The 20,164-nt window shown below is 64.0% G+C and overlaps 3 protein-coding genes across 7 annotated transcripts; 2 read left to right on the forward strand and 1 right to left on the reverse strand.

Moving 5' to 3' along the window:
- Nucleotides 1–388: 388 nt before the first annotated feature.
- Nucleotides 389–2,843, reverse strand: LOC141949677 (ADP-ribosylation factor-like protein 3). Of its 4 annotated transcripts, XM_074883544.1 has the most exons (7): nt 2,728–2,843; nt 2,249–2,419; nt 2,044–2,160; nt 1,825–1,875; nt 846–1,031; nt 678–759; nt 462–494 (listed from the first exon to the last, which is right to left on the reverse strand). In XM_074883544.1, exons 1-6 carry the CDS (start codon nt 2,797–2,799, stop codon nt 712–714), a joined length of 645 nt encoding a protein of 214 aa, XP_074739645.1. In that variant the 5' UTR covers nt 2,800–2,843; the 3' UTR covers nt 462–494; nt 678–711. The 4 variants fall into 4 exon arrangements, with proteins under 4 accessions (XP_074739644.1, XP_074739646.1, XP_074739643.1 ...); XM_074883543.1 differs by having other exon boundaries at nt 389–759; XM_074883545.1 differs by having other exon boundaries at nt 389–759; nt 2,249–2,392; nt 2,728–2,745.
- A 2,016-nt stretch (nt 2,844–4,859) lies between these two features.
- Nucleotides 4,860–13,221, forward strand: RGS14 (regulator of G protein signaling 14). Its single transcript, XM_074883620.1, is given in 16 exon segments — nt 4,860–4,907; nt 4,909–5,058; nt 6,519–6,540; nt 7,762–7,916; nt 8,024–8,116; nt 8,686–8,829; nt 8,992–9,141; nt 9,331–9,451; nt 9,540–9,664; nt 9,741–9,944; nt 10,050–10,126; nt 10,303–10,429; nt 10,669–10,750; nt 10,937–10,995; nt 11,212–11,326; nt 11,628–13,221. Coding segments are annotated over 16 exon segments (1,908 nt in total). The 3' UTR covers nt 11,864–13,221.
- Nucleotides 11,911–19,498, forward strand: SLC34A1 (solute carrier family 34 member 1). 2 transcript variants are annotated; one of them, XM_074883618.1, is made up of 15 exons: nt 11,911–12,013; nt 14,498–14,765; nt 14,853–14,925; nt 15,151–15,267; nt 15,417–15,599; nt 16,038–16,166; nt 16,242–16,385; nt 16,494–16,605; nt 16,693–16,888; nt 17,223–17,318; nt 17,434–17,533; nt 17,781–17,948; nt 18,343–18,459; nt 18,620–18,744; nt 18,851–19,498. In XM_074883618.1, the coding sequence occupies exons 2-15, from the start codon at nt 14,721–14,723 to the stop codon at nt 19,403–19,405; spliced, it is 2,160 nt and encodes a 719-aa protein (XP_074739719.1). In that variant the 5' UTR covers nt 11,911–12,013; nt 14,498–14,720; the 3' UTR covers nt 19,406–19,498. The 2 variants fall into 2 exon arrangements, with proteins under 2 accessions (XP_074739719.1, XP_074739720.1); XM_074883619.1 differs by lacking the exon at nt 15,151–15,267.
- The last annotated feature ends 666 nt before the right edge of the window (nt 19,499–20,164 follow it).

Consider the following 20,164-nt stretch of genomic DNA (forward strand, 5'->3'; position numbering starts at 1 on the left):
AACCCCAGCTTGGGTGCGTTTAGGACAATGCGCTTCCTAGGAGCTCTTGCAGAGCAGCCCCTCTCCGTGGCATGCACAGCGTGGCTGCAGCCAAGGCTGTGACCAAGGAATGAAACCTCTCCATTGGTGACTGCCCAGCCAGGTCCTCTCTGTGTCTTAGTGCTTGTCCCAGGTCCTGCGCACACGTCGGGGCTTCTCTGGCCAGCAAAAGATACCAATCTGAGGCTTTCCTGAGCCAGCTGCTGTGGCTGGGGCAGCACCAGTCACATCCTACAGGAGCAGAGGGCAATCCCCACCATTCAGCTGGCTCTACATGCCATGTCTGAGAGCATAGCAGGTGCCATGGTGGGGTGCCCAGCATGCCCTGAGCAGTGTGTGCGTTGCAGCAGCCTGTGCGGGGTGTACCAGCAGTGTGGATGGATGAGTCCTGAGCAGGTTCTTGTTCTGAAGGTGTGCAAGCCCTTGACACATGCTTCCCTCCAACAGCACGGGGGCTGCAGGAGGGTCAGGGGGTGCAAGGAGCCCATGGAAGCCCAGGAGGCAGGAAGAGGGGAAGTGACCGATTAGTGAAAAACTGGGTGGGAAGCCCATCTGAGCATGGCAGTCTGAGGCTCAGGGCCCAGCCAAGCCTCTGTGAGGAGTCTAGGGACTAGGGGGGTTGGCTATGGCTTAGAGACCTGCAGCTCAGTCCCATCTGGCACTTCACAGTTTTTACTTCTTCCTGTTCATGATCTGGCTGGAAATCCAGTTCATCCCATCCTGGAGGGAAGAGCACAGCCCCAAGAGCATGGCAGGTCCTTGGGTCCTCTCCCACCTCTGCAGAGCCTGCAGGCCCCCATCTCTACCTGCACTCCTTCCCCAGACAAGGCTGAGCAGGCCTGGATCTGCCATTCTCGGTCCCGGTAGGTGTGGAGGCTCAGCCCTTCTGCGATTTCAGCTGCAGGTGCTGCAGTCAGTAAGTCCTGCTTGTTGGCAAACACCAACAGCGGGACCCCCATGAGAGACTCCTCCTCGGTGAGCTCTGCCAGCTCCTGCCAAGAGACAGCCATCTCCCAGGGCTGCTGCCCGCTGCTGCCCTCCTCCACGGAGCTGCCCAGGGCAGGCTGGGACACCTCAGTCCCCCAAAGTGCCTCACTCCTCTCTCTCTGCTGCTCTTATTGCAGCTAAAGAAGCTGTGAGGTCATGACATCCTGAGGGAGAGACATGCACACCTGAAGCTCCATCTGCCTGAGATGCTGGGGAGGGAGAGCTTGGGAGCCACGTGCAGTACTACCTGAGGGCTGAAGCACTCCTGGCACCAAGAGCCTTGGGCAAAGGGCAGCTACAGGAGGCTGCTGTCAACTCCATGCTGTCTGGCACACCCATGCTGCCGTCTGGTGCTGGTATAGCTGAGACTGGCACTTGGAGTCTCACCTTCTCTTCTCCAGCTTCATTCCCAGGGTTTGTAACTCTGAATTTCCTACTCATAAGCCTTTGCTGGGGTGTATCGCTAACCTGGCGCTGGGGAGGTGGGAGGAGGGCTGGCGATCGAGGGATCACTCTCACAAGGGGCAGAGTCAAGCCCATGTTGGGTACCCCTGGGGCACCACACCCAGCTCGGGGGGAGCTGCTGGGCATGGATCTGCCATAGAATGGGGTGACTCTGTGTGCCACGACTCTGATCACGAGCCCTTCTCACATAGCTCTGGGGGCAGCTTGGACCCCACAGCAGTGCTGCTGCATGGTGGAGGGAAGTCTTGCTCCCTACTCCAGTCTCAAAGAGCTAGTGCCAGATGGGTGTGAGCCCCAGGACTCCACAGCCACTCCCCACCAGACCCCTCATACCTGCCCTGTCTCCTCGAAACGCTTCTGGTCTGCACTGTCAATGACATAAATCTGCCATGGGGACAAAAGGGACAGTCAGCGGCTCCTCCTCTTCAGCTGCACAGCCCTCTGCCTTCTGCAGCGGGCCGCATGCCTCTGCTGGGGTACAGGGCCCCGCACAGAGGACACAGGTCTCCTCGCACGGGGCTAGGGGGGGCTGCAGGCGGCCACCCCACTCACCAGCAGGTCTGTGCTGCCCAGATACTTCCTCCAGTACGGGCGGATGGAGCGCTGCCCCCCGATATCCCAGACGTTTAGCTTGAAGCCGTGCGAGTGGATGCTCTTTATGTTGAACCCCTGTGTGGGGACATGAACCCCAGCATCACCCAAGGGGAGGGTAGGACCTGCCATCCTCCCGCTGCCTGTGGCCCCCAGCAGCACCTACCTGGGTGGGGGTGATGGTGCTGACCTCCTCAGACGCCAGGCGTTTCAGCAGCGTGGTCTTCCCTGCATTGTCCAGTCCCAGCAGGACGATGCAGAGCTCTTTCTCCGGGGGACCCTTCAGCCTCTGGATGACGGAGAGCAGCCCCTGGGAGTGTGGGGTGCTGGGGGAGCCCTGTGCAGAGCACCCTCATTTCAGAGGGCGTAGCTGGGTGCTCTGTTGGCCGTGGGGACCCTGTGTCTATGGCTTGAGTGAGCTCCAGGCTTCCAAGGTGTCCAGGCTCAGGGTAGCCCCACAGCAGATCCTCCCAGCCCCAATCCCCCCCCAGGTGTGCTGTCCCTGCCCTGGGAGCCCCGCCAGCTCCTGGGCGTGCTGGGGGGACATGCTCAGGGTAAAGCCCTGGTCCTGCTCTGCCAGCCCACCCAGCACCACAACTGGGAGCTGGTGCCAGGTGCAGTGGGCTGTCACCGGACCCCACTTACCTTCTGCACATCACCCATGGTCTGGGAGTTGCTCTGGCCCGTGGCACGCCTCGGGAGCTGCCGGGGGCTCATCCCTGGGGCTCGCCAGCGGCTGCGTGACTAGCACACACCCCATCCTCAGGGGAGGAAGAGGATTACGGGCTCCAGAATTAGCTGCTGTTTCTCCTTTTACCCACAGCATTAAATAATGCCCTCGGCAAATCCCCCAGCCAGCTGTCACCCCGATGTCACCTACCCCCGGGATAAACCAGGTCCCATCAGGCTGGGGCACTGGGGCACAGGGTGTCCCTCTCCCCACGGGCCCAGGCTCCGGCTCGGGGTGGCAGCACAGTGGGAGGATGCAGTACCCAGGCACCACGGGCATCACTGCGGGCAGAGCATGGTGGTGGGATGGAGCCCCACAGCCAGCGGGTGATCCCGGGAGAGGCACTGCAGGCCCAGCCTCTGAAGGGGGATGCTGCCTTTTGCTCAGGCAGCAAACACAGGCCACAGGCATGGCCATGTCCTGGTGCACAGGGCTGACACAGCCTCCCAGGCGAGGGGGTGATGCCTCAGCACATCCCCACGTCCCGCCCTGCCCAAGCAGGGTGAGGCAACACCAACACCCATGAGCTGCCCCCTCGGAGGGTGGCAGGAGGTAACGCCTGAGGCTGGAGCTGCTCAAGGCCACGTCAGCCACTTTCCGCAGCAACCCGCCGCTGTCAGAGGGAAACCACTGGGCCCTGGAGCGGGTCGAGGGCTGGGCTGTCAGCAGCTGGAGGTCAGGGATGGCACAGGACAGGGGTCTGGAGGGGCACAGGCACCTTCCCCAGCAGCCAGCCCAGCCCAGGTGAGGCAAGAGGCTCCTGAGTTTGACATTTGGATTAAATATATTAATTAAGCGATGTCTTTGATTCTTGCATGCTGCAGTTCGGTCCTCGGATCAGGTTTCCTAGCAGAGAGGTTATCCTTGTGGTGAGGACCGTGAGTCACGCACTCTTGGTGAGACATTTTTATTTATAACTCCTGTTGCAAAGCCAAGCCAAACAACACAGCTACACTCTGACAAAGGGAAGGGGAGAAGCACAATTGCCCCCCATCCCACTGCTGCTCCGTGCTGTGGGGGGGGGCAGAGAGGCAGCAGCAGGGGCCACCCTCCACTACCCCCTGCCCGGAGACCCTGCCAGGGCTGCGGTTGCTAATGCCACGCTGCTTTTGTGCACGTTCACAGTGGGAACACTTCATTTTTCTCTGCATAGATCTGCACCCAACTTAATGTTAGGGTTCTGCTTTTGATAGGTTAATCACCCACCTTACGTCCCAGTTATTAGCATTTCCATGAGTGGGTTGCCATGGTGCTCTGCGGTTTATCCTGTAACTGTTAGTTACTTATATTTCCTAACAAATATCCTAAAATATCCTCAACTGGTTTGTGGTTGCTGATCAACATGGAACCCCGACCTTAGGAGATGGGCAAAACTGCTTAGGCATCAGTTTGGTGACTCGGAGCTGCACGTCCACCGCTCCTCTCTGCCAGGCTCTGCCGGTGTCCGTGGCGCAGGCAGCTCTCCCTGAACGCCAGCTGCTAACGGCAGCAGCAGCACCATGGCCCTGGGGCCACCGCAAGCAGCACCAGGCTGGTGGCAGGGTGTGCTGGGCATGTTGATGCCCCCCTGCCCCTGCACCCCCCTTCCCTCGAATGATGTGATGCCCGGAAGGAGACCCCCGGGCTGCCTGGGCTGCTGAGAGTGGTGGTGATGGGGTGGTGACCCCCGGGCAGCACAGGCCGTGCTGGTGGTGGGGACTGAGGGGGATGGGGACAGAGATGGGGATGGGGATGCAGATGGGTCACGGATGTGGATGCAGATGGAGACAGGGATGGGGATGGGGACGGGGATGGGGATGGGGATTGGGATGGGAGCAGGGATGCAGATGGGTCACAGATGTGGATGAAGATGGAGACAGGGATGGGGATGGGGACAGGGATGGGCACGGGGACAGGGATGGGGACGGGGATGGGGATGCGGCGAGGCCGCGGCGCCTCCTGGCCCGGAGCCGGAGCCGGTGCCCATCGGGGCGGTGCCGGGGCCGGCGGCGGCGGCGGCGCGGGGCGGGAGGGCGGCTCCGCTCCCCCCGCTGCGGTCTCGGTTCCCATGGCGACACTTCCTGTGGCAGCCGAAAGCGGTAGTGCCGGGGAGCGCCGCGCCGGGCCGGGCCGGGCCGGGAGAGCCGCGCCGCGCCGCCGGCCGGGGATGCTGCGGGGCCGCGGGCCTCGCCGGTAGCGCGCTCGGCCGGGCGGTGCCAGGCATGCAGGGCAAGGCTAAGCTGCTGGTGGTCCACAACGGCCGCATGGTGAGTCCCGGGACCGGCCCGGGGCGCCCGTCCCCATCCCCCGGGGCTGCCCTGCGCGGCGGCACGGCGTGGGGCCGAGTACGGGGCAGGCAGGGGGGTGCGGAGTGGATAACGGGCAGGCAGAGGGATGTATGGGGCCGGGTAACAGGCAGGCAGAGGGGTGTGGAGAGGATAACGGGCAGGCAGGGTGCTGTGCAGCTGGGTACTGGGCAGGCAGAGGGGTGTGGAGAGGATAACGGGCAGGCGGGGGGATGTGGGGCTGGGTACTGGGCAGGCAGAGGGGTGTGGGGCTTGGGTATTCAAAGCAGACAGAGATGTAGAGGAGTATTAGGGCAGGCAGCAGTATGTGGGGCTGGGTAGCAGGCAGGCAGGGATATATGGGGCTGGGATAATGAGCAGGCAGGGGTTTATGAGGCTGAGACAGAGATATAAGTGGGGATGTATGGCACTGGGGTAATGGGCAAGCAGTGATGTATGGGGATGGGGTAACAGGAGTCAGCAGTGCTGGTGGGGATGGTGCTGGGTGGCACAGGCAGGGCAGAGCTGTGTGGGTGTGGGCAGCAGGGATGGATGAGGAAGAGCAAGGAGCTGGCAAGATAGGGGGGTGTGGGGCTGGGCTAATGGCAGGCAGGGCTGGGATGTGTGGGGCTGGGGTAAGGGGCATGGCAGCAGCATGTGGTGTGGGGTAGCAGGGACAGGCAGGGCTGGGATAGTGGGGCTGGGATGGGAGCAGGCAGAGGGTGTGCGGGGCAGGCTGGGGTGTGTGGGGCTGGCAGGGTGGGGGGCACTGGCCAGCCAGGTCGAGGGCACCGCTTCAGTGTGGCCCCAGGCAGGTGACGAGAGCCAGCACTGTGCAGGGTGTGCTTAGCTGGGCTTTGACTGCAGAAGCTCTGCCCATCTCCCTGCCTGCTGTGGGTCCTGGGGTACCGCATCCCCGTGGCTGGTATCTGCGGTGGCACTCGGTCCCCGTTTTGGGGCATCTGCCCTCAGTAGCCCCAGGCCCCAAGGAAGGAGGGAGCAGGCAGTTTGCCTGCCTAGGGCTGTGGTTGTCCTTCCTTCCCTCCCCTCCTCCCCTCCTCTTCCTGTGCCGAGGAGGCTGCTTCTCTCCTCCCCGGGGCAGTGGTGGCAGGTTACATCTGATAGCATCTGCCCTTTCCCAATTGCTGGCCTCGCCCCAGGGCAGTAGATGCACAGGAGGTGGGAGAAAAGTTGCACACCCCTTGCAAGCCCCAACCCCTACTCACTGCCCCCGGGTTGGGAGCCCCATGTTTTGCTTCTGCCATGGGGCAGCCATCCCGGTTGTAGCAAAACACCAGAGCAGTGTTTGCCAGCAGCCAGTGTCCCTTGCTCCTGGGTTCCGACTGCGCTTGCCCTGATGCTGCTGCCTGCCCGGGTACCGCTCCACCGGGCTGGCAGCCGCCGTGTTGTCCCTCTCACGTCTCTTCTCTCCACCCCCGCAGGGCCCGGCTGTGTCGGATGGAGGTAAGGCTGCTCTTTGCTCTGGGACAGGAGGCCAGCATCATCTTCAGGGGAGGGGGAAGCTCACAGCCAGCCTGGTGCCAGGGGCACAGAGCCAGCAGAGAGCCAGGTCCTGTGTCAGCACAGGCTGTGCCGTGGGCACATGGCTGGTCCCCCGCAGTGCTGGGCTAAGCCCTCTGCCAGGGACTTGCCTTAGTCCCCCATCCTTCCTGCACAGCCCTATTGTGCCTGTCCCTCCCTTCTGGCTGCTCAGCTGGCACCCTTGGGTGCTGGGGGCTGAGGGGCTTCCCAGGGTAAGCAGAACCTGGGTGCCAGCTAGCCGCAGACTCCCTGAAGGAGTCTGTCTGTCTGGCGGTGTGTCTCATTGTGCATCAGGTATCTCAGATGGCCCATCCGCCGATCTCAGCCCCGCTGCAGGATCCTTCTGGCATGGGGTGCCGGTGCCTGATGCTGCCACCTGCACGCACAGGGTGTGCGCAGTTATGTCATGTTTCGGACAGGAGAAGGGTGGGGAGCCCAGCAAAGCAGCAGCTTGCTGCCTCCTCTGCTCCCTCTGGCTTTGCCGGAAGAGCCCTGTTTCCATACCCTTACTTTCTCTTGCAAATGACCCTCTGCTCCCTGGAGCTCACCCGCCAAAAGTTCAAAAGCTGGGGTTGCCCCTGGGAACTTCCATCTCTTTGATGGAGGGACTCCATTTGAATGCATGGTCACCTTCCCTTTCTCCAAGGGAGGGTTTCCCCAGGGTTGGGAGCCGCGGGTGACACTTTCTGTGCCCTCTCGCTGGGTTTGTTCTTTGTTGTGGGTGGAGGAATGGAGAAAGTAAGGTCAGGCACCTCTACCCATCCTCCAAGCTTCCCTCCATGTCGTGTGCCCCCCACGTCCCCTTCCACCCTGCTTTCCCTCCCCAGCTGGGTGCCTTTCCTATGCATGCGCTTTGTTCCCCTGGGAGATGAGTCACATGTGGAGTCACCGTGACACCCTGGGGAGGGGCGGATGGCCAGTGCTGGCAGGGAGGGCTGTCACGCTGGAAAGTGCCAGCTGTGGCATCACGGCACTCAATCCACTGAGAATGCCACGGTGATGCTCCTCACATTCCCTACCTGAGGGCTCAATGGCTCCAAGGGATGGGGTGGATGAACTTGCTGCAGATACAAAGGGCTGCTGGTGACAGGGAGTGATGCTGGGAGACACCCAGGGAGTCAGAACTGACCCTTTTTCTCTCAGAGTTAAACGCCTCCAGGGCCCGTGGCAGCAACCACAGTGTAAACAGCCTGCCAGGACCACCAGCCACCTGTGGTTCTGCACAGGGCTCTGTGGTCAGCTGGGCCGAATCCTTCGAGACACTGCTGCAGGACCGCGTGGCTGTCACCTACTTCACTGTGAGTACCACAGCCCCGACCTCGGTCCCTGCTCCCGTCTGCCGCTGGCCACCAGCTGTCTCACAGCCACAGTGCCGGCCAGGCCAGCCCCTCTCTCTGCCCTGCAGGAGTTCCTCAAGAAGGAGTTCAGCGCTGAAAACGTCTACTTTTGGCAGGCATGCGAGCGCTTCCAGCAGATCCCAGCCAGCGACACGCAGCAGGTACTGGCCTCTGCGCAGCCACAGCGTGGCTGAGCCTGGGTCACACAGCTGCTGGGAGGGATGCGGGCAGAGGTGGAAGTAGCTGTCGTGCCTGCATGTCCCAGCGTCCTGGCAGACCCCTGTTCTGGGCGGCTGAGCAGGCTGGGGGCTCTTGCCGGAGGAATAAGGAGCTGGATGTGATTTGCATCTGAAAAGCCACACTGGGGACCCATGGAGCAGGGCCGCTTCTCCAACCTGGCCTGGCCAGAAGGTGGAGAGTACTGCTGGGAGGACAAAGAGTCCACGGGCAGAGATCTGGACTGGGGAACGTGGGGACAGAGCTACGTGGCTGGGGGGGACAGTTCCTACCTTGGGCTGTACCTCCACGGCGATACCAGCGTGTTGTGCCCAGAGCTTGGTGCTGGGTGGGGGTGGCTGGCTCCAATGCCCGTCCTGAAGCCCCGGTACTGAGCTGGTCGCACAGGGGACTTGGCCCCTCAGATGGCTCTGGGGGATGAGCCAGGGGCTCCCTGCAGGGTAGCAGTGAGGAGGGGCTCCTGGCCTCAGCCAGACCCCCCCTGTTTCCCTAGCTGGCCCAGGAGGCACGGCGGATATACGATGAGTTTCTCTCCAGCCACTCGGTCAGTCCCGTGAACATCGACAAGCAGGCCTGGATTGGGGAGGACATGCTGGCCAGCCCCTCCCCTGACATGTTTCGTGTCCAGCAGCTCCAGGTACCAGCACCACCCGTGCTCCACCCCACCCGCAGGGTGGGGTCTGTGGGACCACCCCACGCATCACCCAGCATTGCTGCTGTTGCCGTGGGGCCATGCCATGGGGCTGGAGAGAGCTGTGGGTGGGAAGGTGTCTTAAGCAGACACATCCTCCCTTTGCAGATCTTTAACCTGATGAAGTTTGACAGCTACACGCGCTTTGTGAAGTCCCCACTCTACCAGGCCTGCCTGCGGGCAGAGAGCCAGGGGCAGCCCCTGCCCGACCTGCGGCCCCACTCCCGCAGCAGCAGCCCTCCACCTGACCTCAGCAAGGTGAGCAGGGAGGGAAGGGGGGCACGGGGACCTGTCCCTTCACCTGAGAAAACTGTCCTGGGTCCCTTCCCTGTGGCTTGGAGCAAACCCAGCCCCAGGATGAGGACAGAGGAGCAGTCAGGGGACTAGAAAAAGGGAGGGGGCAGCCTCGGATGTCCCCACACTGAGATGTTTCTCCGTTCACCCCAGAAGTCGAAGCTGAAGCTGGGCAAGTCCCTGCCACTGGGCGTGGAGACAGCAGGCAGTGGTTCCAACCGCAGCCCCCGCCGGTCCTTCAGGAAGGGAGAGCGGCGGGAGCCCTCCTGGGCAGGTAGGTGCTGTGCCGAGTGGGGCAGAGGGGCCGTGCCACCCCCAAAGGGTGCCCATGGTCCCCACCACTGTCCCTCTGTCTGTCCTAGAGGGGGGAGAAGGTGGTGGGAGTGCCATGCTGTGGCGAGAGTCCCAAGGCTCGCTCAACTCCTCGGCCAGCCTGGACCTGGGCTTCCTGTCCTCGGCCAGCACAGCTGCCAGCCCCTGGACCGAGGTGAGTTGTTGCCGCACTGGCCCCACGGCATCACGCTGCCACTGGCTGGGCTTATCCCATCGCATCCCTCCTGCAGGGCCATCGGAAGAGCCTGGGGGGCAGCGAAGCAGAGCTGCCATCTAAGTCCATGAAGTACTGCTGTGTGTACCTGCCCGACGGCACGGCCTCGCTGGCCTCCGTCCGGCCCGGCCACTCCATCCGTGACATGCTGGCAGGGATATGCGAGAAGCGTGGCTTCAGCCTCCCCGACATCAAGGTCTACCTGGTGGGGAACGAGCAGGTAGGGTGGGCAGAGGGGAGAAGGGGGTCCTGCCAGTGGGATTGTCCCCAGGCTGGGACCATGTGCTGTTCTGCTTTCTCCCTCCTGATGGTTTGGCTCTTGCAGAAAGCGCTGGTGCTGGACCAGGAGTGCTCTGTGTTGGCAGACCAGGAGGTGAAGCTGGAGAACAGGATAAGCTTTGAGTGAGTGGGAGCTTCAGGGCTGATGCTGTTACCCGCACATGTCTGGTCCCTATCATGCGTGGCCACACACGATGCCCCACACACAACCCCCCAGGCAGTCCCCAACGCCCTGGCTCTGCCCTTGCCTGTCCTGCCTGTCTGCGTGCCTGCAGACAGCCTCTTCTCCCCCTCCGCAGCCTGGAAATCTCCTCCCTCAACAAGACCATCCGCATCACGGCGAAGTCAACTAAGCGCATCCGGGAAGCGCTGCAGCCTGTGCTGGGGAAGTACGGTGTGAGGATGGAGCTGGTGCTGCTGCGGCGGGTGAGGGCTCGCACCTCGGTGGGGTCTGGGGCTTAGACCAGGGGCTGCTCGTGGAGAGTCACCGGTGTTTGAGATGGGCTGTGGCACCTCGCTGTGGGCTGGGGGGGACTGGTGGGTGTGCTCTGTGCTGTGCAGCCCGTGACCTGGCAGGGTCTGGCCGGGGAGGTCACAGATCCTCAGCCTGGCTGCCTTTGCCGTGCCGCAGCGAGCGTGACGCCGGCTGGCTCTTCCCGTTGCAGCAAGGTGAGCCGGCTGCGCTGGACCTGGAGAAGCTGGTCAGCACGGTGGCTGCTCAGAAACTCGTCCTGGAAACACTGGCAGGTAAAGCGTGCTCCCTCGACAAGCCGTGTCCCCCTACCAAGCCACGTGCTCCCGCAGAGCACCCACAGAGCCAGGCTGCTTCCTGCTGGCCATGGCTCCTGCTCCCTGGGATGGGCTCCATCCTGTCAGCAGCCGGGCCAGGACCGGGGCACTGGCATGAGGTGCTGAGCAACACTTACCTTGCAGACATGCGAGTGATGGAGAGCACCGAGGCTGTGGCTGCCCCCTCCCCGCTCCGGAGTGAGGTGAGCTCAAGATCCCACTGCGCCAGTCAGAGATTCCCCCATGGCTGCTGCTGTGGTCCGTGGGGAAGGGGTGCCCCGCTGCGACCCCCGCACACGCTGTGGGGCTGGACAGCGGGTGCCAAGGCTGGAGTCAGGCTGCGGGAGGGTGATGGGGATGTGGGCTGGGGGAGTGCTGCCTCCTTGCCCCATCACTGAGGCCTGGGCTGCTCATCGCAGGAGGGAAGCCCAACAGGAGCAGAGCCAGACACACTGTGGGAGATGCCTTCCTCCTTCTCCCGGCCCCGGTCTTCAGCTGCCACAAACCTGAACCGCCGCACGTATGACCTGGAAGGTGAGACCTGGTGTGTCTGAAACCTGAGGGGCTGGGGCAAAACACAGAGTGAGGGATGCAGGGCCCCTGGTCTGCTGGGGATGGGTGCAGGGTCCCGTGAAGCTGGGGATGGGCGATGGGGGACTTGGGGTCCCCCGGTGCGCTAGGGATGAGTCCCACGGGTGCTGGCATGGAGCAGGGAGAAGGTGCAGGCACTGTGCCTGGGACTTGTTCAGGGTCACATCAGGTGGAGAGGGCAGCCGAGGCGTTAGGACAGGAGCCCGACTGCTGGGCTCAGGTGCATGACCTGCATTTCCCCCAGGGCTGGTGGAGCTGCTGAACCGTGCCCAGAGCTGCCGGGCCAACGACCAGCGTGGGCTGCTCTCCAAGGAGGACCTGGTCCTGCCTGACTTCCTCCAGCTCCCCGAGCAGGACAACAGCGCCTGCGAGGGGTCAGATAAGCCCGATGCCCCTCACCCAGGCTCCGAGGGAAACAGCCACCCACCGCCCACAGAGCCCATGCCAGCTCAGCCTCCAGTCGACCACGAGCTCCGATGAGTCCTGCTGCACATCCGCACCCGGCGCGTGGTGCCCCCGGGCCATGCCGGGCTTCGACACGGGGCTCGACGGCCCCTGCCCTCCACTGCCGACACTGCCCGGACCGCAGATTCGTCCACGTCCTGTCCCAAACTGTCGTGTCGTGTCACTGTGAGTGATTGAGCAGCTGCCATGCCCCGCGGTGGGATCACATCCTGGTGCACGTCAAGGGAGTCCTGTACATAGTTTGAACCCCTGTTGCGAAGCACTTTGCAACGTCCCACACATGCCTGGCACTGTCCTGCCCAGTGCCTCTGCCTGCTCTGCCTGTGGCAGAGCTGCCTGCCCAGCAAATCCTGCCTGTGCCGGGCTGGCACAGCCCTGCTGACTCTTTGGATGGGAAAAATCACCCTTCCAACCAAAGGGCGTGTAGGATAGAGAGGGTGGGTGGGGTAGCAAGGCAGGCTCCAGCCCCAGACCCCAGTGCTGTGGGCAGGCAGTCAGGAGAACATGTGTCTGGAGCTGAGGGCCGGATCCGGTCCCTGGCCCCCCAGGAACAGGTCTTCCCCTGTTGTTGATGTGTGGGTCTGCCCTTCCTGGGGAGGGCTGGTGCCCCAGACAGGTTGTTACCATCTGCACTGCATGTGCGTGGCTGGGCCTGATCCTGCCATGATAGCACTGTCGTTGCAGAGCAGGGCACCAGGTTCCTGCCCCAAGCAGATGGAGGCAGACCCAGCAGGTCGTGCCAAAGAAGCCTTCCTCCTCCCCGCAGGGAGACCCTGCATGGGCAGCTGCTGAAGCAACCTGCAGGAGCAGATCCCTGTAGGTCCCCTGCCCCAGCCTGCCTGGAGCTGTGGGTGCTCGGCCCTTGGGGACAGGCCTGTGGGGTGCCAGAGGAATGCAGCACCCCTGGGTGCTGGGCATCTCAGCCTGGTGTGTGGGTACCCAGCATGTGCTCAGCCTGGCATCCCTTCCAGTGGCTGTTCTGGGCTGTAACCTTAATCCTGGCTCTGCCAGACCTGGCTGTGCCCTGTTGGGTCCCCATCCCCAGCAGCCTGGTGTTCCCAGAGGTCCCAGTCCCAGTCTGTGATGGAGACAGCCCCCCGACAGCAGCCAGAACATCCCTCCATTGTCTGCGCATGCTGAGGCGCTTCCTGGCTGTGCCCTGGGTCACTGCTGTGTCACCACTGCCCAGGCAGAGGGGTGGCCCAGGGCAGCCCCAGGGCTCACGCAGGCATGGGGGGCATGGCCACCCAGCCCCACACTGCCACAGCCAGCTGCAGCCCCATGGCCCCGGTCAGAGCCCCACTGTGTCTCCGTGGTGCTGCTCAGTCCTGTCTGTGGTGTGAAACCGGGGGAAATAAAGAGCATTGCCTGGACATGTGTCCCTCTCCTTCCTCCTCTGCTGAGGCCGGACAATGCTTTTCCCAGCAGCGATGTATCCCCAGCCCCCCCATACCCCACAGAGCCCCCACCGGGGCCTGGGCAGGGCTGGACCCAGCCCTCGGCTCTGGTGCCACCCTGCCCAGCAGCAAGGGGCAGTGCCAGGAGCTTGTTTTCCTGGCACCGCTGATGATGTAGGGGACGCTGCGGGGCCGGCATGGCCAAGGACTTCAGCCCCGACCCTGTCAATGAGTGACAGCCAGAGCTGCCAGGGCCTCACTGGGTTAATGATTGTGGGGGCAGCTGGCCAAGAGACCCCAGGCACGGGGCAAATGCGGACACCAGCCTCCTGCCTGCCGCAGCCTGGCACAGAGCTCTGGGTGCCACTGGCTGCACCGCCCTGCCAAAAGGGTCCCCAGGCCCTGCAGAGCTGGGACATGTCCCCTGCTGTGGCACCTCCCGGGCATTCAGCTCCATTGGTTTGTGACTCAGTGGAGGCTCGGTGCTGCTCCAGCAGTGACAGGGATGTCCCCAGGCTCTACCCGAGCACCCTGGGGTACCCGAGAGACCTCCCCTTACTCCCCCCATACAACTACAGCTGACTTGTCCATGGTGATGGTCCTGGGAGTGCCCGATCCTGGAGGAACGGGGATGTGACAGCCATGTGGCCCCTCCGTGTCCGCCCCCCACAGGCACGGGGGCTGGAGGGGCCTTTGGCCCCTGACTCTGCCCTGGGCAGATGTGGACACGAGCTGGCTGGGCACCTTGGGGGTGGATGGAAACTTGGCCAGAGATGCATAAACAGCGGGTAATGATAAATGGCATCGAGGAGGTGGTGACGGCAACGCTGTTGTCATGCTGCTCCTGCCCACCCCAACATCGCACGTGCCGGGAAGATGCAGGCTCTGCCCCACGCAGCCCTCGCGGTGCTGCTGGCTGCTCCATGTTGAGCTGCTGGCACGGGCTGAGCCGGGCCGCGTGCCACCGTCACCGCCAGCGATAGGACACAGGGACCGCGCTGGTGCTGACGTAACCCGTTGCCAACGCCCTGGTGGCGAGGACGGCGAGTGCCATGGGCAGAGCCAGGTCCCCCACAGCTGACGCTCAGATGGCTCCGAGGATGGTGGATGTGTGCGTGGCCTCACCTCTGGTTTGGGACACCCCGGCAGCACCAGCACCAAGCCCTCTCCACCTCCTCCCCCTCCTCCTCCTCCTCCTCCTCCTCCTCCTCCTCCTCCTCCTCCTCCTCCTCCTCCTCCTCCTCTCTTGCAGGGGATTAAACACCAGGCACCAAGTGATGGAGAGCTGAGGCTGCTCCCGCATCACCCCTCAGGCACTGGGCTCCAGCACTGCCCTGGCTTCGCTCCCCACCACACCGGCTACCGCAGGCCCAGGGGCGATGCCGAGCCTCGGGCAGGCGAGGCAGGGTGTGCTGACGGTGCGGTACCCCGGGGGCGCGTGCCCCATCCCGCCCCGGGGCCGCAGCTGACGTGGGATGCCGCGGGGTTACCCATTAACTGCAGGAATTTCTGGGGAGGAGGTGAGCAGCAAGCAGAGGCGAGGGGCAACGTGGGGCTCCTTAGACTTTGCTCTTGGCGTGTGTATAAAGGGCCGTGGTGCCCCGCAGGCCACTTTGCTGGAGGGACGCGTGGATGTGGCATGTGGACATGGCGCTGCCCTGAGTGCCCGGTCAGCCCCAGGTGAGCAGGGCCCTGGGCAGGGGGGGTCCCCTCCCTGTGTCCCCTGCCTGACCTTGCAGGAGCTCGCTGGGGTGGTACGGCGGTGGCTGGTAGCCCAGGGGACCACCGGGTGATGGAATGGTGCTCCTCGGTGGTGCCAGCACCGCAGTGATTTGGGGGGCCAGTGGCCGTCGGCGCGGCACAACCGTGGCTTCACCGTGGTGACGCGCGGCCGCCTCCGCTCAGCCTCAGCAGGAGCAATGCTGCCCTACCAGAGGGAGAGCCCGGCCCTGCCCCGCTGCCCAGTGCGGGGAGGAAGGGTGGTGCACGGGCCCCAATTCACCTACTGCCCCAGCCCCCAAGGTAGGTGCCCCCAGCCTCCTCTTCCTCGCCCCGCCGGGCTCAGCTCTGCTTCTGGCCAGACCCTGCCCCAGGCAGTGCCTGGCTCTCCTCTGCCGCAGCAGGGGTCCCTGTGAGGACCGGGCTGTAACACACGTGTCCCCTCTCCCCAGCTCTGCACCGGCTGCCGGGTGCCCACACCTGCCCCTTCACCGTCGGTGCGGTGCCTTGCCCTGACCATGGCTTCCCCTGCCCTGGCTCCCCGGGGCGCCTGGCCGAGGGCAGGGAGCGGTATGAGCTGGATGTGCTGCCCTGGCAGGGACCCCGGCTGGGCTTGGATGAGCTGCAGAAGCCAGGTGAGTCCCCCGGGAGGTGGTCATACAGCACCCTGGTTGGGGAGTACCCCCAGAGACCTGCCACAGGCACTCAGGAGGGCCTCAGGGCGCCAGGAGAGCCCCAACTTTGTCCCTGGGATTGGTGGCAATTCCTCCCTGCTGCTCCATGGTGCCAGTCCTCGTGCTGGCACCTCAGCCAGATCTCCAGCATAGCAGGCTGCCTGCCAGCGGGGGAGACCCCCAGCAACCCGGGGTGCCGGGGGCAGAGCCGAGGGGCGAGGGGGGTGGTTGGCACAAGGTGATCCAGGGTGGGAGGAGATGGAGGGGACCCGGGGAGTGGTGACATGGCTGGGGACAAGAGCCCCACCCCGCACTGGAGGATGGCACAGGGCTGCGGGAGTCCGGCAAGCCGGGGCCGTGCCACAGCCGGCGTTTAACGCTCTCTCTTGTCTTGCACAGAGCTGGGGTGCTGGGCCAGGGTCCAGTCCATCTGTGTCTCCCTTCTCAAGGTGCCCCTGATGTTCGGGTTCCTGTATCTCTTCGTGTGCTCCCTGGACGTGCTCAGCTCTGCCTTCCAGCTGGCCGGAGGTAGGGTGGCAGGGGCACCTGGGCAGCTGGTGGCACCCACCGTGCCAGCACCCTGCCGCTCACACTCTCTTGCAGGCAAGGTGGCTGGAGACATCTTCAAGGACAACGCCATCCTCTCCAACCCGGTGGCTGGGCTGGTGGTGGGCATCCTGGTGACTGTGCTGGTGCAGAGCTCCTCCACCTCCACCTCCATCATCGTCAGCATGGTCTCCTCGGGGCGTGAGTGTGCCTGCGGGGCTCCTGGGGACCTGAGGCTGGGGGTAAAGTGGCTGGATGGGGTCACCCTGAGCTGGGCCATGCAGGGCTAGCAGGTCTCTCTGTCCCCAGTGCTGGAGGTGCGCTCTGCCATCCCCATCATCATGGGCTCCAACATCGGCACCTCCGTCACCAACACCATCGTGGCCCTCATGCAGGCTGGCGACCGCAGTGAGTTCAAACGGTGAGAGCTGGTCAGGGCAGCAGGGACTCAGGGGGCTGGGGGCTGCTCCCCAGGGTCTACCCCATGCCGATGGGCTCTTCCACACAGGGCCTTTGCTGGTGCCACAGTGCACGACTGCTTCAACTGGCTGTCGGTGCTGGTCCTGCTGCCTCTGGAGGTGGTGAGTGGGTACCTGCACCATGTCACCCGCCTGGTCGTGGCCACCTTCAACATCCGCAGCGGCAAGGATGCCCCCGACCTGCTGAAGATCATCACAGAGCCCTTCACCAAGCTCATCATCCAGGTCTCCTCAGCCGTGCTGTCCCCAGGCTGGTGGTGGTCCCCCAGCATTGGTGTCCCCCATGCTAGTAGTGATGTCCCCAGCACTGGTGTCCCTTTGATGATGGTCATGCCCAAGTGTCTCTAGGCTGGCAGTGGTGTCCCCAGGCTGGTGGTGGTTGCTCAGCATTGCTGTCCCAATGCTGATGGTGATGTCCCCAGCACTGGTGTCCTTTTGATGGTGGTTGTATCCAAGCATCCCCAGGCTGGCAGTGGTGTCCCCATCCCAGTGAAGATGTCCCCAAGCTGTGGGTGCTGTCAGCCCCCAAGCGCCCTCTCTAATGTGTGTGCTGTTGCAGCTGGACAAGTCAGTGATCACGGGCATTGCAACGGGGGATGAGAGCCTGCGCAACCGAAGCCTCATCCGCGTCTGGTGTGGCCCCGCACCCCCACAGGTGAGAGGCCCATGGCCCTGCTGGGGCCACCAAACAATCCCACAGAGGGTGGGTGGTGGGCAGGGGCTGGCTTAGGATGCTGTGGAGTTGGCTGCAGCCCACCCTCTCCCTACAGACAGCCACTGTGGGGCTTGGGCCCCCCCTGAACTGCACAGTTCCCAGCCACTGCAGCACTAAGGGCATTGAGAGCCTCCACAATGTCACCAGGCAGAAGTGTGAGTGGGTGTGAGGGGCTTGGGCAGGGCTGGGGGACATGGGGCATGGGGCTGGTGAGGTGCAGGTGGGGCTGGGGGGCTGTATGTGGAATGGAGAGGTGCTGGGCATGGGGCTGGAGTCATGATGTGGGGCAGGGCTGGGAGATGTTGGGCTGGGGTCCAGATGTGGGGCTGTTGGGGAGTGGGGCAGGTTTGTGAGTGGGGCTGGGCCGGCCCCAGCCCCTTGCCCAGCCATGCTGTGGGGCAGGCGAGCACCTCTTCACCAACACACCACTGCCTGACCTGGCCGTGGGGCTGGTGCTGCTGGCCGGGTCCCTCGTCGTGCTCTGCACCTGCCTCATCCTCCTGGTCAAACTCCTCAACTCCCTGCTTAAGGGCCAGGTGGCCAAAGCCATCCAGAAGGTCATCAACACTGGTGAGTGGGACAGGGATTGCTGTGGGGTGGGTGGGATGGGACCCTGCCTGCCCCATGGCCACCCAACCCCATCCCCATCCTCACCTGCCATCCTCAGACACATCCCTGGCTGCCCCTAACCCCCATCCCTGCCTGACCCCCATACCCCCTGCCTGCCCCTGATTCCCACTCTGTTTATTGCTGTCATGGCCTCCTGGTGTCCACATCCCCTTTCCCCAGCCATCATGGCCACCAGCCACCAGGCTGGCCCCATACCCCCAGCCTGACCCCATACCCACAGCCTGGCCCCACAGCCCCCTCCCCAGCACCACGTAGGAGCGCCAGGCTGCTCCCAGCTGATGTGTCCATGCCCGTGTCCATGCCCATGTCCGTGCTTGTGTCCATGCCATGGCAGACCTCCCGCACCCGCTCAGCTGGCTCACCGGGTACTTTGCCATGGTGGTGGGTGCTGGGATGACCTTCGTGGTGCAGAGCAGTTCTGTGTTCACCTCGGCCATCACACCCCTGATCGGTGAGTCCCAGCCATGCCTGGTCCCCTGCCGTGTGCTGGTCCCCCCATGATGGCCTGTGGGTGCTAGGGTGCTTGGAGGGGTGGGAGGAGCCATCCCTCCTTGGAAGAGTGTGGGGATGGTGCTGGTGAGGAGGGACAGGATGGGGTGCCTCTCCCGCAGGCCTGGGGGTGATCAGCATCGAGCGTGCCTACCCACTGACCCTGGGCTCCAACATCGGCACCACCACCACCGCCATCCTGGCCGCCCTGGCCAGCCCGGGGGACAAGCTGGCCAGCTCCTTCCAGGTACGGGCAACCCGGGGCCAGCGCTGGGCTGATGGGGGGGCACCAGGCAAGGCAGGGGTGGGGGAAGCCCCATGTGCCTGGCCCGACGGGGATGCCATCCCTGCAGATTGCCCTCTGCCACTTCTTCTTCAACATCTCCGGCATCCTGCTGTGGTACCCGCTGCCCTTCACCCGCCTGCCCATCCGCATGGCCAAGGCGCTGGGCGAGCGCACGGCCAAGTACCGCTGGTTTGCTGTGCTGTACCTCATCGTCTGCTTCCTCCTGCTGCCCTCCCTCATCTTTGGCATCTCCATGGCGGGCTGGCGGGCACTGGTGGGGGTGGGCACACCCTTCCTTGGCCTCCTCTTCTTCGTGGGGCTGGTGAATGCGCTGCAGGCGCGCAGCCCTGGCCACCTGCCCAAATGGCTGCAGACGTGGGACTTCCTCCCCGCCTGGATGCACTCACTGCAGCCCCTTGACCAGCTCATCACCCGGGCCACCCTCTGCTGCACCGACCGCTGCCGCAGTCCCGAGGGCTGGGAGGAACGCGAGGGCCCTCCCCGTGACAAGGCCAGGCTGGGGCTGGACAACCCCGCGCTCTCCTACCCCGAGGAGGTGCCCGGCCCCGCCATCCGGGTGGGCTCCCCTCGCCCACCCCTGCACAGTGCCACCCGGCTCTAGCTGGCATCGTACACCTAGGCCACTGCTCCCTTGGCCACCCGGTTTCCACTGTCCCCGCTCAGCTGGTGTCTAATAAATGCCAAGCGCCCGCTCCCCCGGTGTGTGTCTCTTCTCCTCCTGTCTCTTCAAACCCTGTCGGAGCTGCAGCCGGAGCCACAGGTGCCAGACACCCACCATCTGCCCCCGTGTCCATACACCACCACTGCACAGCCCGGTCCTGTACGGGTGCCCAGTGCTGGGGATGCACCAAATGTGCTGCTGGTGCTGTGGGGGCACTTGCTGACAATGCTGCAGCTAAACCCCGCACCTGCGGTTTGCAGCCAGCCTGTACCCACGTGCCGCAGGCAGCATCTTCTTCCACCTGCCTCATCCCTGGAGGGCTGAGCCTGCAGGTCCCGTGCTGCACCTCTCTGTGCCACGGCAGTGTGTCGCTGAGCTGGGCACAGCACAGGGCGGCTGGTGAAGTGCTGCAGTGCTGTCGGGCTGGGGCTCAGCAGGTTGTTGACTGGGCATGGTCAAGCAGTGTGTGCAGCCTGCCGGGTACCCCAACACCCATGGCAGGAGCCCACCTGCCACGGTGACCCTGGCAGGAGCCCTTTAAGTGTTGGTAATAACCGCTTCTCCCACTGCCCACAGATGCTTGGGCTCCTGCCAGCGATATCGGCCCGTCCCTCCCTCCCTCCTTCCCGCCCGCCCTCCTCCCGGGCTGGGACCAGCGGAGCCAGCGGGGCTGCCGTGGGAGCCGCTCTGGGGCTCCCG

The sequence above is a fragment of the Strix uralensis genome, chromosome 14 (assembly GCF_047716275.1).
Source record: "Strix uralensis isolate ZFMK-TIS-50842 chromosome 14, bStrUra1, whole genome shotgun sequence".
Taxonomy (NCBI): domain Eukaryota; kingdom Metazoa; phylum Chordata; class Aves; order Strigiformes; family Strigidae; genus Strix; species Strix uralensis.

Bases quoted from the DNA above. Each gene is read 5' to 3' on its own strand.
- LOC141949677 (XM_074883542.1), bottom strand. From the start codon at position 2,799: ATGAGCCCCCGGCAGCTCCCGAGGCGTGCCACGGGCCAGAGCAACTCC. The intron at 2,161-2,248 runs GTAGGTGCTGCT...GTCCCCACACAG, and splicing joins GCACCATCACCCCCACCCAG to GGGTTCAACATAAAGAGCAT. The intron at 1,876-2,043 runs GTGAGTGGGGTG...TCCCCATGGCAG, and splicing joins TGGGCAGCACAGACCTGCTG to ATTTATGTCATTGACAGTGC.
- SLC34A1 (XM_074883618.1), top strand. From the start codon at position 14,721: ATGCCGCGGGGTTACCCATTAACTGCAGGAATTTCTGGGGAGGAG. The intron at 14,926-15,150 runs GTGAGCAGGGCC...GCCTCCGCTCAG, and splicing joins GAGTGCCCGGTCAGCCCCAG to CCTCAGCAGGAGCAATGCTG. The intron at 17,534-17,780 runs GTGAGTGGGTGT...GCTGTGGGGCAG, and splicing joins CAATGTCACCAGGCAGAAGT to GCGAGCACCTCTTCACCAAC.